The 16,075-nt window shown below is 37.2% G+C and overlaps 2 protein-coding genes across 2 annotated transcripts; one reads left to right on the forward strand and one right to left on the reverse strand.

Moving 5' to 3' along the window:
* Nucleotides 1-511: 511 nt before the first annotated feature.
* On the reverse strand, nucleotides 512-8,111 carry rtca (RNA 3'-terminal phosphate cyclase). Its single transcript, XM_053513929.1, has 12 exons — nucleotides 8,039-8,111; nucleotides 7,656-7,943; nucleotides 7,391-7,491; nucleotides 5,711-5,854; nucleotides 5,068-5,191; nucleotides 4,521-4,579; nucleotides 4,171-4,312; nucleotides 2,899-3,020; nucleotides 2,735-2,793; nucleotides 2,429-2,523; nucleotides 2,039-2,143; nucleotides 512-1,477 (listed from the first exon to the last, which is right to left on the reverse strand). The coding sequence occupies exons 2-12, from the start codon at nucleotides 7,698-7,700 to the stop codon at nucleotides 1,379-1,381; spliced, it is 1,095 nt and encodes a 364-aa protein (XP_053369904.1). The 5' UTR covers nucleotides 7,701-7,943; nucleotides 8,039-8,111; the 3' UTR covers nucleotides 512-1,378.
* Nucleotides 7,885-15,285, forward strand: dbt (dihydrolipoamide branched chain transacylase E2). The gene is made up of 12 exons (XM_053513599.1): nucleotides 7,885-7,959; nucleotides 9,938-10,048; nucleotides 10,608-10,731; nucleotides 11,275-11,350; nucleotides 11,461-11,642; nucleotides 11,769-11,899; nucleotides 13,106-13,349; nucleotides 13,446-13,612; nucleotides 13,704-13,781; nucleotides 13,871-14,062; nucleotides 14,220-14,291; nucleotides 14,457-15,285. Exons 1-12 carry the CDS (start codon nucleotides 7,885-7,887, stop codon nucleotides 14,622-14,624), a joined length of 1,620 nt encoding a protein of 539 aa, XP_053369574.1. The 3' UTR covers nucleotides 14,625-15,285.
* Nucleotides 15,286-16,075: the final 790 nt, after the last annotated feature.

Consider the following 16,075-nt stretch of genomic DNA (forward strand, 5'->3'; position numbering starts at 1 on the left):
GTTCACACCATTGTCCTCCCATCTGCTGGGGGTAACCGCACTCTCTTGTCCTCCTAAACATAAAGGGACTTGGGGTATAACAGCCTTCACTACTGTCGCCTAAAAGTAATTAGACCACAGACAACAGTGCCAATTTATGGATTCTGATTGGTCAGATTTCTAGGAGCACAACTCTAACAGGAATGCAGGTTCATATTTATGCACAGACTAATTACCAGCCATATAGTAACAGCTAGATGCATACTGACTTCCGCAGACAGTCCACATAAACCCACAAAAGTTTCTAGGTTTCTCATGGTCAGGGCTTTGTAGGAGTCAGAAAAAAAAGCTGTAATAGGAAGGTCTTTAGGAGAGAAAGGGATGTGGCAGATTGTTGTGATATAAGTGGAATAAAACAAACAGTTGTAACAGTTACTCCATTTCATCACACTGCCTCATTGCTGCTTATTTTCCAATTGTAGTACATTTTAAAATATTAGGGATTCATAGAATACACACAAAATACTTAAACTATATTCTTAACGATTTTATTGTGATCTTTTCTCTTTCAAAAATATTTTAAAGTAAAGTAACAGGTCATTGTCACCTACAGGAAGGTAAAAAAGAAAAAGGGCAAACATCACCAAATATAATCCCTTCTCATAAATAATGTCGTAAGCACTAATGAATGAAAATTTACCATAATTAAGGGATTTCACTCAGCCCACCACCTTACAAACCTAATAAAGCCAAAACATTAGCTTTAAACGAAAATGTAAAGGAAAAAAAACAAAAAACAAAACATGGAGTCATTCATTCAATACATCAACTTAAATAACTTACAAAAAAGACAAAGCAGCTACATGAACTGTTTTTTTTTTTTTGTTCAGGGACAGCAGACCATTTTGTTTAGCGCCATGTACACATAGTGCACTATAATCACTGGTGACGTAAATATTCCTAGTTGCATGCAAAAGGTTAAGATTAGAACAGAGTTTCGATTGTGAATTTGCGGTTTCTTTAAGGCTTTTTGTGTTTAGCACACAGAAGCAGAAAATCGATCAGATAATGAAAAACCATCTGGTTAAATACTGAAGATTCTAACCAACTAATCATTAATGCAAAATTAAAAGGAGCTCCTAGGACAAACGACGCTCGGTTACAGTGTAAGGCAATACCCTGAGTAACAAAAGTCATTTGAGAAATGGGAGATTATAAAATGCATGGACAAAGCAGACCGTCTCAGGGCCAGCTTAAAGACTAATAAAGCGACCATTCTGTGTGGAAGCGAGAAGAGGAACGCTGAGACGACAACATCTTCATGCCATCCGGTTGGTTACAGTAGTGTGGTTCTGCTACGTGACCTCCAGCGGCCTCTGATGGCACTCTGAATGTGGGCTCACAGGTTGGAATTGGTGGCACCCACGCCCTGGCACTCGATGATGTAGGTGTCATTGTTTCCATGCTCATCACCTGCTTTATTTATTGCAAATTTGGCCTAGAACAAAAGTGAAAAAATATTCACAAAAAAAACATAGTCCTGTTAATCACAAAGAACAACATGCAGAACCAGCAAAGTGTGTGTTTGTGTATAAATGTATACGTACAAACATTAGTACACACAAACAGTAAATTTTTCATGTTTTATGCCGTCAAAGGACAAAGAAACTGTGCATGTTGTATATCTAATGTTGTAATACATTGATCTATTTTATGGCTCAATTATGAACCTGAAACATTCTCCAAACACCTACTACCTAGCAGATCTTCTTAACAGGAAATCATTAAAACATTACTGATGTGTGGGGTTTCCAGAGGATCGGTCTATATCCGAAAATTCCAAACACCCACATGACTCATGTTCATTCCAGATTCATGCATTTATAAATCAGTTTTTATTAGCTTCATTTTGAGGCATAACACAGCAGTATGGTCTGGTGTTACAAGGCTGAGCTCCCTGCCTCAACATCATTTGGTAAAAAAGTGAAACTGTCCAACATGCCATTAAAACCTTTAAAAAAACAAAAACAAACAAAAAAAAAAAACTCAGGGGTGTTACCTTAGTAAGTTGCTCCGCCACATGGATGGCCGTCTGTGTATGCAGAGTGATCGGTCCGGTGCGAATCCGGGACGTCCCATTAGCCAAGGCCATGAAGATTATCAGCTACAAAACAGAAATGAATATCGCAAACGACTTACTAGGGCTGAGCCTTACGCATTATTATTACAACAATACCACATTTTCTGCAAAAGTCCACTAAACGGAATTGAGTAACCTAATTATATTTAATTAATCAGGGACATCAAAGACATTTCTCACACCAAGCTTGTGTTTGCTGCTAGTGATTACTAATTGTGCTGATTTACGTTTCCAAGGTATCTCCTCTTGATATTTTTACTAATCAAAGATCATTTTCTGTCAACAGTGTGCAATGCGGGTATATTTGACCTGGTCTTGCAAAAACTCGTCCACACAGCCATTGTGCCTGATGTTTCTCAGGAGCATCTCAGCTGCCTCGATGCCAACTTTATCTGCATAAACACCTGAGGTTGATAAAAGAAAACAAAATGAATTAAATCAGACTCTATTATAAAAATTTAGCTTTCAATCTTTATGTTTTTTATTACTGATAACCTTTCATTACTTACTTTGAGGAAAAAATTGCTTTTTATTTTGTTGCCCAATTGTGGCAAAAATTACAAATTACCAGGTAAACTAAAGGACAGCAATTCCACCTAAACTCCAAGTGCTCACCTTTTTTTCCAAGAGATGAACCAGCAAAAATACAGCCAGTAGAGGACTCTGCAATGATTCTATAAAGAGAAAGAGACAATCATATTTTTTACAGTCTTGAATTATTATAGTTCATTATCTCTCTATTATCTTATTATGTATTATATATTATCCTTAAAACTTACATAATGCCATTCCCATTTCCACAGGCCTTGTCCTTCTCTTGCAGGGATTGTATGTTGATGTAAAGATCTTTTATCTCTTTTCGGATGGTGCGCACAGCTGCAGCAGACATGTCCTTCGCCAGCTAACAACAAGAACCATTTATAAATTTAAACCTTTCACATCTTGAGTTAATTTTGATGCTTAAAGAAGAGATAAATTAGTCAAGATGAGACAATACGGGTAAAATTTAATTTTTACTAGCAGATCTATTTGATTAAATTTTATGTTTAACATAAAAAACTTGCATATTCCTAAACTTTCAAATTAAATATCAAAATGACTCATTCATTTAATTTATAGATTTATTTAATTCTAAAATTAAATGTGGGCCGTTGTTCTGTAAAATATACATTTTAAAAAGAAGGTTGATTAAAAGATTCCTTTTAATATGCAGAATGTATTTATTTGCAAAAAAAGGCACCTTCAAACATATTCCCAAACAGGACAGCCAGTGACGTAACTTTAATTCAAATAACCTGAAATAACTTTTTCCTCCTTTGTTCTTGGATCCTCACATAATTTTAGACCAGTCCAGTGAATTATAAAAAAGGACAGACCACTTTAAAAACACAGAAATCGTTTTTAGTTTGGGATACAAGACAATTTGCGTAATGGAAATTGTTTCGATGCAAAGAATTTCACAAACTACAACATGAACCATGACAAATCTCCTCACTATATTCTATGATCTCAAAAATTGCACTAGTTCAGGATCAAATTCAGGAATGTGTCAAAAAAGTAATGCGGAATTTGTTTATTCTAAGATTAATATTCTCCCTTGACTTGCTTAATACTTTATAAATGATGAATTGGCTGGTTTACTGCTTGATCAGACTCCGATAGAACCACTTCTACCTTTTTTTTTTTTTTCCAAACTGAGCGAATTAGTCTTAAAACTCACCAATTACCCACACTAATTTTAAAAGACAGCAGGCACTTGAGGGGGCAAAGCATCACTGTTGCTTTATAAACCTCCTGGGGTTACACTCAAAATGATTCCCACATTGCCATCTTATAAAATAGGAGTGAATTATTTGGCAAGTAACAAATGATAATTATGGCAACATAACAGAGATAAATGCTGCTCAGTAAAAAGGCAGCTTTTTTGTTTATTTAATTCAAAGTTAAAGGTTAAACTCTTGTATTTAAAGTTATTTGGTGTTGTTTATCATGATATTATATTGGGTGGTTCCAGGCGATTCCCATCCCTCCAACAAACTTATGTAGCATACCTTGAAAGGCAACACTCCAGCCACGAAAGCTCGACCATAGATCTTGGTGATGTTTCCTCTCTCGGTCATGTTGATGGGACTTAGCTCCTTCACAGGGTTCACCTTTACCACCACTTCTCCACCACCCTTGGGGTAATAACCTCTAAAAATACATATGAGGCCAAGATGTTGCAAAACAGAGCAAAGAATGTCAACTTTATGCAAGAATCAATAAATTTAAACTGGATAAATATTCATATATGCACTGTAAATGTGACCATGATAATAATAATAATAATAATTACTATTATGTGCTGTTAATAAGCGTTAAAACAAACAAAAAAAAAAAAAAAAAAAAAAAAAAAACTCACCTCATTCTTAAATCACAATCGAACTGTACGCCAAATCTCTCGGCAATGGGTTTGAACACCTGTGTGATTTTTTTCCCCAGAGAAATGGCAAGTTCATAAACATATTTATAAACCAAACTATACTCCATAAACATTTTTGCACATAATTTTAAAGACACATAAGGTCAATGTTCATCTGCATCCAATCAGAGCCTGTAACGGCTATTTAACAGTACATGAAGAACAAGCAGAGGGAAATAATTTTTATAATCTGTGGTTTGTAGTGGGCAAAGCAGCAGATGAGGGTGATGAAGCAGTAAATAAAGACAGACAAATAAATAAATAAATAAATAAACATGCAGACATTAAAAGTAGTTACCAAAGAAGGCAGTGAATGATACAAATGAAAGAATAGTAAATAAGACGACAAACAATAAGAAGTAAAAGTAGTAGTTGTTAAAGACAGAAATAGTTGATAATGAACATGAGGTAGTAGACAAAGAAAAGGCATAATAATAGTAGACAATATGACAAAGTAGTAGATAGAGACGTAGTAGACGTCTGATACCTTGAGTGTATAATCGATCTGTGGAGCCATCTCAGCGTTGGTTCCTCCCTTTAGGCAGAGTTCTGAAGGTCCCTCAGCAAAAAGTGCACAGGGCAGCGAGATCTGCAGCAAAAGCCCAACACTCCTACAACACACATGCACGCAACAAACAGGAGGTGAGAGAAAGGGGAAAAAAACTGAACAATTAAAAAAGAAAAATTTAAAACAAAAATTAAGAAATAAAAAAAACAAAGGGCATAAGTAAAATGAAATAAAATAATTCATAGAAAATTAATCATGAAGAAGAACAAAAAGGTTTTTTAGTTTTTATTTATTAAAATACATTAAAAACATAAGCCAAATAAGAAATAAATTGACAAGAAAGTATTTTTTTCATTACTAAAAGGAAAATGGTAAATAGAGATTTGAAAACATTTTTCATGTCAAACTCATTGAAACTCAGACCATTTTTATTAAAACTGTAATTTTTATTTTCTTTTTATAGATATAACGTTGCTAAAATATGGTGGCGCTGGATGGAGGTAGACAAATTCAAGATATGGTGTGACTTCAGCACCATGATCATTTACTTGTAATCATCTACATGATCACAGAGAAAACAACCACAGTTTATTTTTAATGATGTGGAAAAGGCTGTTCTTACCCAGCAGTATGTGTATCGGCGATGTAATTCCCACACTTGATCTTGCTGGAAGTCAATAAGATCTCTGAGGATCCCACAGTCGCTCCCTCCAGATTCCCATCACACATGTCCCTCAGCAGCTCCAAACCCGACAGATGCTGAGGCCTAGCAAGGGGCGTGGGGGAGACACAGTGAACAAAAGCAATGCCTTCTCATATTCCCTGCTGCTGTCTTTCCTTTTTTCACTGTATACATCATGTATGCATAAGCAAAAGCTGCAGAATCTTTGTGCAAAAGATATTTAAATCGCTTTTATTGATTAGAGCTGGACTATATGAGGATTTAATACTGACATTGTGATAAATTAAATCATGATACATTTTCAGGGATATTGTGATATCTAACATCTTAAACTGCAGTGACAGACTAATGACGAAGCTTTTAAAAAATGTAAATAAAAGTTGTATTATATGGAAGTAAAATTGTAATATATGTAAAAAGAAAAGTCATAATATAATTTGTGAAAATGGTGCAAGACAGTTATTTGTGTGTGAAAAGTAAAACACATTGGGGATCTGATGAAAACTTTCTCTTGTTGAAGCAGAAATAACATGAAGTGAGCACTTTTAAGGTTAATGAGGCTGCATCCAAGGTGGGAGTGTAGAAAACTAATAATCAAAATGACTGATTACAAAGGAGTGGAGGTTTTATTTATTTTCTACCAATGTCCTAAAACAGTATCACACCTTGTAGGAAACTGATTGGCTGCACACATTTTGTATTAAACTTTAAAAAAGGAATATTTCCTTTTTTTTAGTCCATATCATATTTCTGTCATTTTGCCCATCTCTACATGAAAACACAGAAGAGGAGGAGGAGGAGATAGAAAGGCCTTCAGTATATTTTCAGTGCTCATATTTGAATGTGACATGTTAGATAATTTTAGTCAATTTACTAATCATTAATTTATTATTAGCAATGTAATATAAAACCAACAAGATCATGCATCAGCTATTTATAGCAGCTACAAATCAAGATGATGTCCAACTTGTTTATACAGACTTTCAAAATCAACTAAAACACAAAGAAGTGTACAGAACAATTAAACAGTGGTGCTAGAGAAATATAATCTAGAAAAGTGACAATCTTATAATAAAAAAAATCAGGGAAACTATTTGGACACTAAATATATGCTAGATCAAGAACTTTCTGGAAAGCCTACATTTTACCACGATTGCAGCTATGCACAATTTATTTATATAATCATAATCTCAAATTATCTTGGGATATTTTGCTGATATCTGAAATGATAATCAGAAATGACTTGCATTTAAATAATTTGTGTTTTATATTGAGTTTTTATTTTTAAGTCAGCATCTGTTGTAATTCTTTAATTTAATTAAAACAATGTAATTATGATGATCTGAGAGAAGTCTGGAGATGTTGAGCCCGTGTGGCCATGTGCTAGTGTGACGAACTAACAAAGGCCTCCATACAGCACTACTGTGAAGACCTTGTTAAAGAGATATTACTGCTTCCAAAAGCCTTTCAAGAAGTCATACTCTAACACAGCCAGAAGCAGATCACCTTAATGTACCACTCTGAGGGAAAACTTGTGCTGCTGAATGGGGGGTCACGCTTCAACAAGCAAACTTAAATCAAACTTAAAAATAATCTTTGCGAACGAGTGATTTTTCCGACCTTAATCCCGGGGTGCTCCTTCCTGCGCGGATTTTGTTGATTTTCAGAGAAGCGCCCTGGATACAACCGAGTGCAGCTGAAACCCTCAGGATCTGTCCTCCCTGGGGGGGAAAAAGGACACAAAGACAAGATTATATTAATGATTTTCCTCATTTAACAAAAGCTAACAAATGAATATTTTTAAACAATATTTATTGTGAATGTTTAACCAAGTTGAAATTATTTAAATACAAATAAAAAAATTTAAACGTTAAATGTTGCTCACCCCTTCCATTACACTTCCGTCTATCTCAAACGCCGTTGCGGCCATTTTTAAAGAAATCCAGCGAATGCTACGAATATTTTCTTCCACCGACTTCACTGTACAACAACAAACAACTCCTGATAACAGGAGATGCGCTAACCACAGCGAGCCGCCAGAAACCCGAGTCTCACTTTACAACTCAGGTTAAAGTTAGCTTAGCTACAGGCTAACAGATGCCGGTTCCCAAACAATGCGGAGAATAAAACCGCCAAACTTCCCGACACTCAGTGCGCCGGAGTCAAACAGGACCTATGACAAAGCAGCAGTGAGCAAAGCTGTGTTAACTAGCACCTACTTTGAAGTGAACAAAAATGTATCTTAACTGATATAAAATATGTATTCACTTTTACTGATACAGATGTAGATTAGCTGACTAAGCTAACTGCCCGCAACTAGTATCTCCAGACACTCGCAAACTGCTAGTGAGCGCCTGCGCATGCGTATAACTGGTAAACCGAGACAAACTGGGAGAAATCTAGTGAGCATGCGCATAACTGCCAAAGCCCACAAACCACAAGTCAGCCACTAGTTTGCGCATGCGCACCTATAGCCGCGTGGCATTACCGCTTAGACTAAACTGAGTGACTGGAAAAAGAATTATGGGGATACACACTTCTTCTCAACATAAATGCACAAAGACGTCCTATTAGGCGAATACGCATATTAGCCTGTTAGGCATAGACGTTGGTCATATTGGTTGAGAGAATTAATAACTTGAATTATCCAAGAATGATGATCTTTAAGGAGCACTGCCCAGACAAAAGAGGCAGGGGTGTCATGAACAGTACTCAAGTTTATACAGGAGTTCATAGGCTGTATGACCTGCTATGAGGTGTGACATTTATCCATAATGTCTTAGTATGGAGCCTAGATTATAACAGTGCACAGTGTGCACATGCATGCATGTGAGTACGTATATTCTGTCCGGCATCTTCTATAGTGTCTTTTACTACTGCATAATCATTAATTGTTGGCATTGTGGCTTAGTGATTAGCAGTGGTGGGTTTCAGATCAGGCTAATTGTCATTGCCAATTTGCCTGTAGTGTGTGATGGCGCATGTGAACGTTAACTAGAGATCCTACATTGTAAAAAAGGGAATATACAATGGTCCCCATTGGCCTCCATGGTTCCTAGTTGGACTAAAGAGCTTCCTAGATCTATGTATAGACAATTGTATATTTGCTACATATATTCTATTTATAATGCTATGGCACCTTCTTTACGTATGCCACCTATACCCTGTATATACAATACTCATAGCTTTATATTTTCTTCTTTGTTGTTTAATGGCAGTTGGATTCTCGTAGGTTGGTAACATTAGCACCACTGTAGGTCTAATTTTTCTTAAAGCCCATTTTCCGGACCAGCTGTCCATAAAACTCTCCATGATCGTCTTGACTTTTTGTATGTCTTTAACTCTTCATCTGCTTTATCCATAACTTACACACACTTTTCTTAACATGTTTCCTCTCAGTACCACTCAGCATCTTAAATCATCTTAAATAGGAGTTCTGTTGCATCACTGCCACCTATAGATCTCACTCTTACTCTGACTTTCTAGTGGCAGAGTGAGAGTGTCTAGTGTCTAGTCCAGTCTTCCTCAAAAAAACATTAAATGCTTCCTCCCCTGATCAGTGACTCCCCATAAAAATAAAATTTTAACATTACTTTCCACTCTCCCTAGTTCTTGGAGCTGTGCCACCATATCAAGCCTCTTCTGCATATATTTCCTGCAAGAGAGCAATACACGCTCGACAGTCTCACTTGCATACATGCCTCACATGTATGAGTGAGGGCAGCTTAATATCTGCATTCATTCATTCATTCATTCATTCATTCATCTTATATGCCGCTTATTCTGTACAGTATTGCAGGGGGGTGTGGAGCCCATCCCAGGAGACTATCCCTTCTTCTAGCCTGTATGAGGCAGGGTACACTATAGATATACTAATCCATCGCAGGGCACACACACACACCATGGAAGAAAACCGGAGTACATGGAGAAAACCCACCAAGCACAGAGAGAACATGTAAACTCCACACGCTCAGAAATGAGCACTTCTGTTAAAAAAAGAATCATAAACAGTTGTACACATACACACATTAATCTTTTATGAAAGCAAGACGGCACACTAAACGTACACAATTAAGCCCTACTTAAAGAATAAACGCCTGTTTTTGTTGTTCAGCATAAAAAAAAATAAAAAACAATAGCCGTGGGTAAACCGTTTTGATTGGCCAGTTATTTGGGGCGTGTGATTGCGTCACATCCGGAGATGCACTATTTCGATGTATTACAAAAATGGCGGCGCTCATTACAGCAAGAAGCTCTGTCGCGTTTATAAGACGCTCGGTGGGTCATCTTACAAATAATATTATAATACATACACAGATGTTATATATAGCAAAAGCGGGACACTGATATTACTTTTGTATATGCATTTTAACAGGACAGGCTGTTAAGCGCGAGCTTAAAGAAAAGTCAAGGACCAAATTCTAGCTAAGCTACTGAGCTAGTCTCTTAGTAACTACCGGCGATAGTGGACGTGGACTAGGGTCGGGTGCCAAGATATAAACAACATTAGGCTGTGACAGTTAATGCGGCTCCTTGCCATGTGATTAATTAGCACGTCAAAGCTGGAGTGAAATGAGAGAGTTAGTTAACGTTATCTTCACGTGTAAAGCGGGTAAACACGCTCTCAGGGTAATTTGTTACAACACGTTCAGGTGTTTCTCTGTAACTTGTATCCGTTGGAACGATACGTGATTTCTTTTCAGAACAAAACAGCAGCACAATACACATGCTTAAATGGAATGCACACTCAGGAGTGCAGGCATCTGCAGGAAATAACACACAAGGACACTGCAGAGGTAAAAGGTGGTGTTTATAGTTGTGTTTTTTTCTGTTGCAGGTCTCTGTTCAGCTTCTACACAAGTGTTTTTACTCCAAACTCCAGACACCTTCTGTACCACGCATACACCATGTATACTCCAACAAAGCTTTGCATCAGCGCAGGTTTTTCCACACCAGTTATGGTAAGATGACCAAACTGGACTCTTGGTCCTAGACCTCTTCGAGTTACCCATGCACAAGTTCACCACATAGAGCACGGACATCTTTTGCAAATAATATGCTGTTTTAGGTATGCCGGCACAGTGGCGTAGTGGCTAGCACTGTCACCTCATGCCTCCAGGGTAGAGGGTTAGATTCCCGCCTTGGGTGTGTGTGTGTGTGTGTGTGTGTGTACGCATGTAGTTTGCATTGTTTCCCCGTGCTTGGTGGTTTCCTCCCACACTCCAAAGACAAGCAGCTTAGGTCAATTGGCTTTCCCAAATTGCCAGTAGTGCGTGTGTGCACCCTGTGATGGATATGCACCCTGTCCAGTGTGTACCCAGCCTCGTGCCCAAAGTTTTTAGGAAAGGTTTCAGGCCCCCCAAGACCCTGTACGGGATAAGCAGTATAAAAGATAAATAAATTAATGTTTTAGGTATATGTTTTATCTTTGTATGTGTCACTCCAACTTCCAATTCTGTTTTAAATATATATATATATATATGTATTTATTTATTTCGATTTAGCTGCAGCAGGACCAATTTTACAGTTCAAGCTGTCAGATATTGGAGAAGGAATCATGGAGGTGACTGTAAAAGAATGGTAAGTGTTGCTTAAGACTATTAAACCTTCATCCACCAACAGGGGGCGACATTTTCTTCATTAAAAAAATTCTCTTCTACTTTTACTTTGTATCAATCTTTTTGTGTAAGGTATGTGAAGGAAGGCGATCGAGTGTCCCAATTCGACAGCATCTGTGAAGTGCAGAGTGACAAAGCATCAGTTACAATCACCAGTCGCTACGATGGAGTCGTCCGAAAACTCTACTACGATGTTGATTCTATTGCAATCGTGGGAAAGCCTCTAGTTGACATTGAAACTAATGGAGAACATGGTAAGATTTAAACAGAATTAACCGTTAAGCTCTTTGTAAACTTGCTGCAACCTGTTAATGATAATGTGACCATGTTAAGATTTAAAATTTTCCCATGTCAGTTAATTTGGTTTCTTTTTTCTTCAGTACCTCTCACTCCAGAGGAGGACGTGATGGAAACATCAGCTGTGTCTCAGGAAGAACACACTCACCAGGAAATTAGAGGCCACAAGACACAGGCAACACCTGCGGTGCGACGCATTGCCATGGAGAACAATGTGAGTTGCAAACAGAAATATACATGTAATAATATTTAGGTGATGAGTTACTTGGCTTGGAATCAGTTACCATATTGAAACCATTGCACTTTACTGCAGAGGCATTATTAGATCTCTGCAGAACATGGCGGTGCTGATGTAGGGTGCCAGTGTGAAAACATTTTTATTTCACGAGTGTCTGGATTTCATAACCGTCTAATTTTTTTCTAACTTCGTTTTCATATTATTTTTAGCCAAGTGTAAATATTAATAAATTGTTACAACATTTAGGTCATCTTTAGTCAGTGTAATAAACATTTTGATTGCCTGCAATTACTTGTTTTACGATCTCTGCACTGTAAAACTTAAAGGGGGCCAATAGTTTCCTAATAATTAAAATGATTATTTGCCAAACATATATTACAAACTAAACAATATTATGATATTATTATCCTATTTATTATTATTATTATTATTATTATTATGGATATTTGTGCTGACATTAGTGTGATTGAAGTACTCACTTGTCTCTCAGTGTTAATTAATGCACGTAATTAGCTTGTAGTATGTAAGTTAAATGATATTATTTGCTGATTTTTTTCAATAAGTTAATTACCACTATTTCAACTAGTTAAATCAACATTAAAGTTTAGTTTGTTAATAAGATGTTTTTAGTTTGTTTATGTTTTTGGCCATGCTGAGTGCTTGGCTAAGTCAAATGTAGGCTCTAACTTTTGAATAGTTTGTGTAGGTCTTAATTAATCTAAATAATAATGTTTATTACTGTGATACAGATATAAATGTAATTCACAATAGCCAGTCCTGTTGTTTTGTAAATTAGTTTGAGTGTTGTAAAAACCGGAAAGTATCAAGTAACAAGAACTCACAGCTCATGTTGTGCAAGAATACATTCCATGTGTTACCCCAGTACAGAGTGAGTTGAACTGAACAGCTGCCATAAATGACAATAAAACAAGGACAGGCTTGATTCCTGTTGGCCTCAGTGCCTGCTTCGTGGGGTGTTTCTGTCACTGTCTGAGTCAGACATGAATAAATGTCCCTTAAACCCTGGCAGCATTGCATAGTTAACTGGAGTTGTTTCCATGGTTACCATTAATTGTAGTTGTGGTAAGTGGGGAAGCTGAATGAACAGAAATATTAATCAGATACTTCTCAGTCTGGCATCATATTTATGTCTTGTTTTTATCATATCATGTGTCCTCTTAGATTAAGCTCAGTGAGGTTGTTGGGACCGGAAAGGACGGGCGCATTCTAAAAGAAGACATCCTGAACTTTATAGCTAGGCAGACGGGAGCTATCCTACCCCCAACCCCCTTCCAGGAGATCCAGCCACCTCCTCCTACACCTGCTCCAGCTGCCAAGCTCAAAGAGAAGACGCCACTGAGCATACCTACGCCTGTTGTCCCAAGGCCTGTGTTTACAGGCAAAGATCGCACTGAGCCACTCAAAGGTAAACTTCTATGTGCCAGCATGGACCTCTTTTCACTCTGTATCTAACACTATGTTCAGAGCAGAGCTGTTATTGTTGTCCCTTCTTTTAAACTAGGTTTTCACAAGGCCATGGTGAAGACGATGACAGCAGCTCTGAAGATCCCACACTTTGGCTATAAGGATGAAGTGGACCTGACCCGGTTGGTCCGTTTGCGCTCCGAGCTGAAAGACGTGGCTGAGCCTCGGGGAGTGAAGCTCAGCTACATGCCATTCTTCATCAAGGTAAAACTACCACTTCCCTAAGCATCAGTATTCTGAGTGTGTGAAATGAGTTTCAGTCGAATCGAGTAAAGACTTTTTGTTTCGTTTATAGGCAGCATCACTCGCTCTCCACCAGTTCCCGATCTTGAATGCCTCTTTGGATGAAGCATGCCAGAATATCACATACAAGGTCAGATTTCTTTGACAAATCTGATGACAATCGATCTTTCAGGCATGGAAAGAAAGAAGCATTTACTGTTTTTATGTTCCCTTGCTCAGGCTGCACACAACATCGGGCTGGCCATGGACACACCACAGGGTCTGCTGGTGCCCAACATAAAGAATGTACAGATGCTCAGCGTGTTTGAAATCGCCACAGAGATTAATCGACTGCAGGCTTTGGGTGTATCTGGGCAGCTTGGCACAACTGACCTTACTGCGGGAACATTCACACTCTCCAACATTGGCTCAGTAAGTGTAATACATCTGCTGATAAGATTCTAAGTTAAATACTGCTGTACTATTTAAATGCTAATTTTTGACATTAGCTAAGTTCTTTTATTAATTTCTACTCATTATAACAACTGCCTGTGTACTGTACATACAACAATCAGTGTTCATGTTGCAGATTGGAGGTACTTATGCAAAACCAGTGATTCTACCACCTGAGGTTGCAATAGGTGCTCTTGGGAAAATACAGGTTCGGGCCATTTTTCTTATTTGAATTTTGTAATGTTTTCTTTGTGCATGTAAATTTCAACCCCAAGCACCAATTTAGCTTGAAATCTTGACTGATGTGCTGGGCTCAATATGAAGATGAAACACTAGTTAGCTCAAAATTTTCGTCCGTCTTTGCTCTGTGCAGGTTTTACCCCGCTTCAACGACAAGGACGAGGTTGTAAAAGCACACATTATGTACGTCAGCTGGTCTGCAGATCACAGAATCATCGATGGGGCAACAATGTGTCGTTTTTCCAACTTGTGGAGGTTTTATCTGGAAAACCCGGCTTCCATGGTGCTTGATCTGAAGTAGCTCATCCTGCCTTCAAAACACATCCAGACACTTACTAGTGTTTAAACCCCGTTGTTGTGATTAAGTTACTGAATTAAGCTCCTCTATCATGTGACTTCACTTTTCTTTTCCTTTTCTTTTTCTTTCATGACATGGATGGTTGCAAACATTAAGGACATCAACACTTTCAAAAATGTGACTTGAATGTACAGCTGCTGGTCTCGTGTGAGTCAATTTTTTCCCCCTGTAAATGCACACAGCCCTTTATGTTGTGTGTTGTTCGGGGTGTGAGTGTATGCATCCTCCTCTGACTGCCTTGGTTAAAAAAAAAAAAAAAAGATGTTTTTTTTTTGGTTTTGCCTTTAATGAACACTACATCCTTCCTACAAAGGAACTATTGCACAAATAACTTCTAAGAGTGTACACTTACATCCTGGCTGGGATTATGGGACATTTAGCAGTAAAGAAAATCATGTAATTGTCATTGTCTGATTTTAATGAAATTGTATTTAATGAAAAATATAAATTTTTGAATGGTGTAAGTAGTTTTACAACAAGTAGTCTTTGGGTGTTACATAGGAATGCATGGTTTATCTGTTACTGTTTGTCTGAATTTTGAGGGATAGCAATTTTAATAAATTAAAATGATGAAATGGCAATTTGCCAAATCATTTTAATTGTACTAGTGGTAATATTTATTCTGCTTGGTGTTAAAATAGCTTAATCCTGTGGATTCAGGAAGTATTTAAACACTTTTTTTTACCCACTTTAACAATTTTTTTGGACTTGCATTATAAACAGCAATCCATAATGACAAGTTTAATAATTGATTAATTTATTTATATATTTATTTGAAATATGCTAACTATAAATCCTAAGTGTTACAAAAGAAGCTCTTAGAGAAATAAAAAAATGTAATAGGTTTGGTTTTAGGATAATATTAATAATTAATTAATTTTCAGAAATACATAACATATACATTATTTCTATTATCTTAAAAGGTACTAAAAATGAGGAATTGGCATTGCCTACTCTTGGTACTGTATACAGCGAAGCGATCACGATCCTGGTTTTTCAAAAGGTACTCTGCGAAGGTGCCTGGACTATAGATGCCTCGGCTCAAGCAGGAAATAGCAGAATTGTAAAGCTAACTAACATAGCAGATTAGTTTATAAACAGGTATTTTACTCCCTCTGATGGATTTAAACAGCTTGGTGGCTCTGGGCAAACATGTTGGACTCTATTTTATTGCACAGCGTCTCTCATCCATTAGGCACTTTATCAGGGAGAGCATTAGATTGCTGGGAAAGCGTTGATCTGGCACAGGCTGAGTGACAAAAAAAATCTACTGACTTTTAGAACAAATTTTAAGAAAAATAGCTTGACAGTCTAATGTAAGATATTGTATTTATTTATGCAATCATGCAGCTGTGGTTTTACTAGATGCAAAGTTTTTAATTAATATTTCAGTT

This window comes from Clarias gariepinus, chromosome 15, assembly GCF_024256425.1.
Source record: "Clarias gariepinus isolate MV-2021 ecotype Netherlands chromosome 15, CGAR_prim_01v2, whole genome shotgun sequence".
In the NCBI taxonomy this organism is placed as follows: Eukaryota; Metazoa; Chordata; class Actinopteri; order Siluriformes; family Clariidae; genus Clarias; species Clarias gariepinus.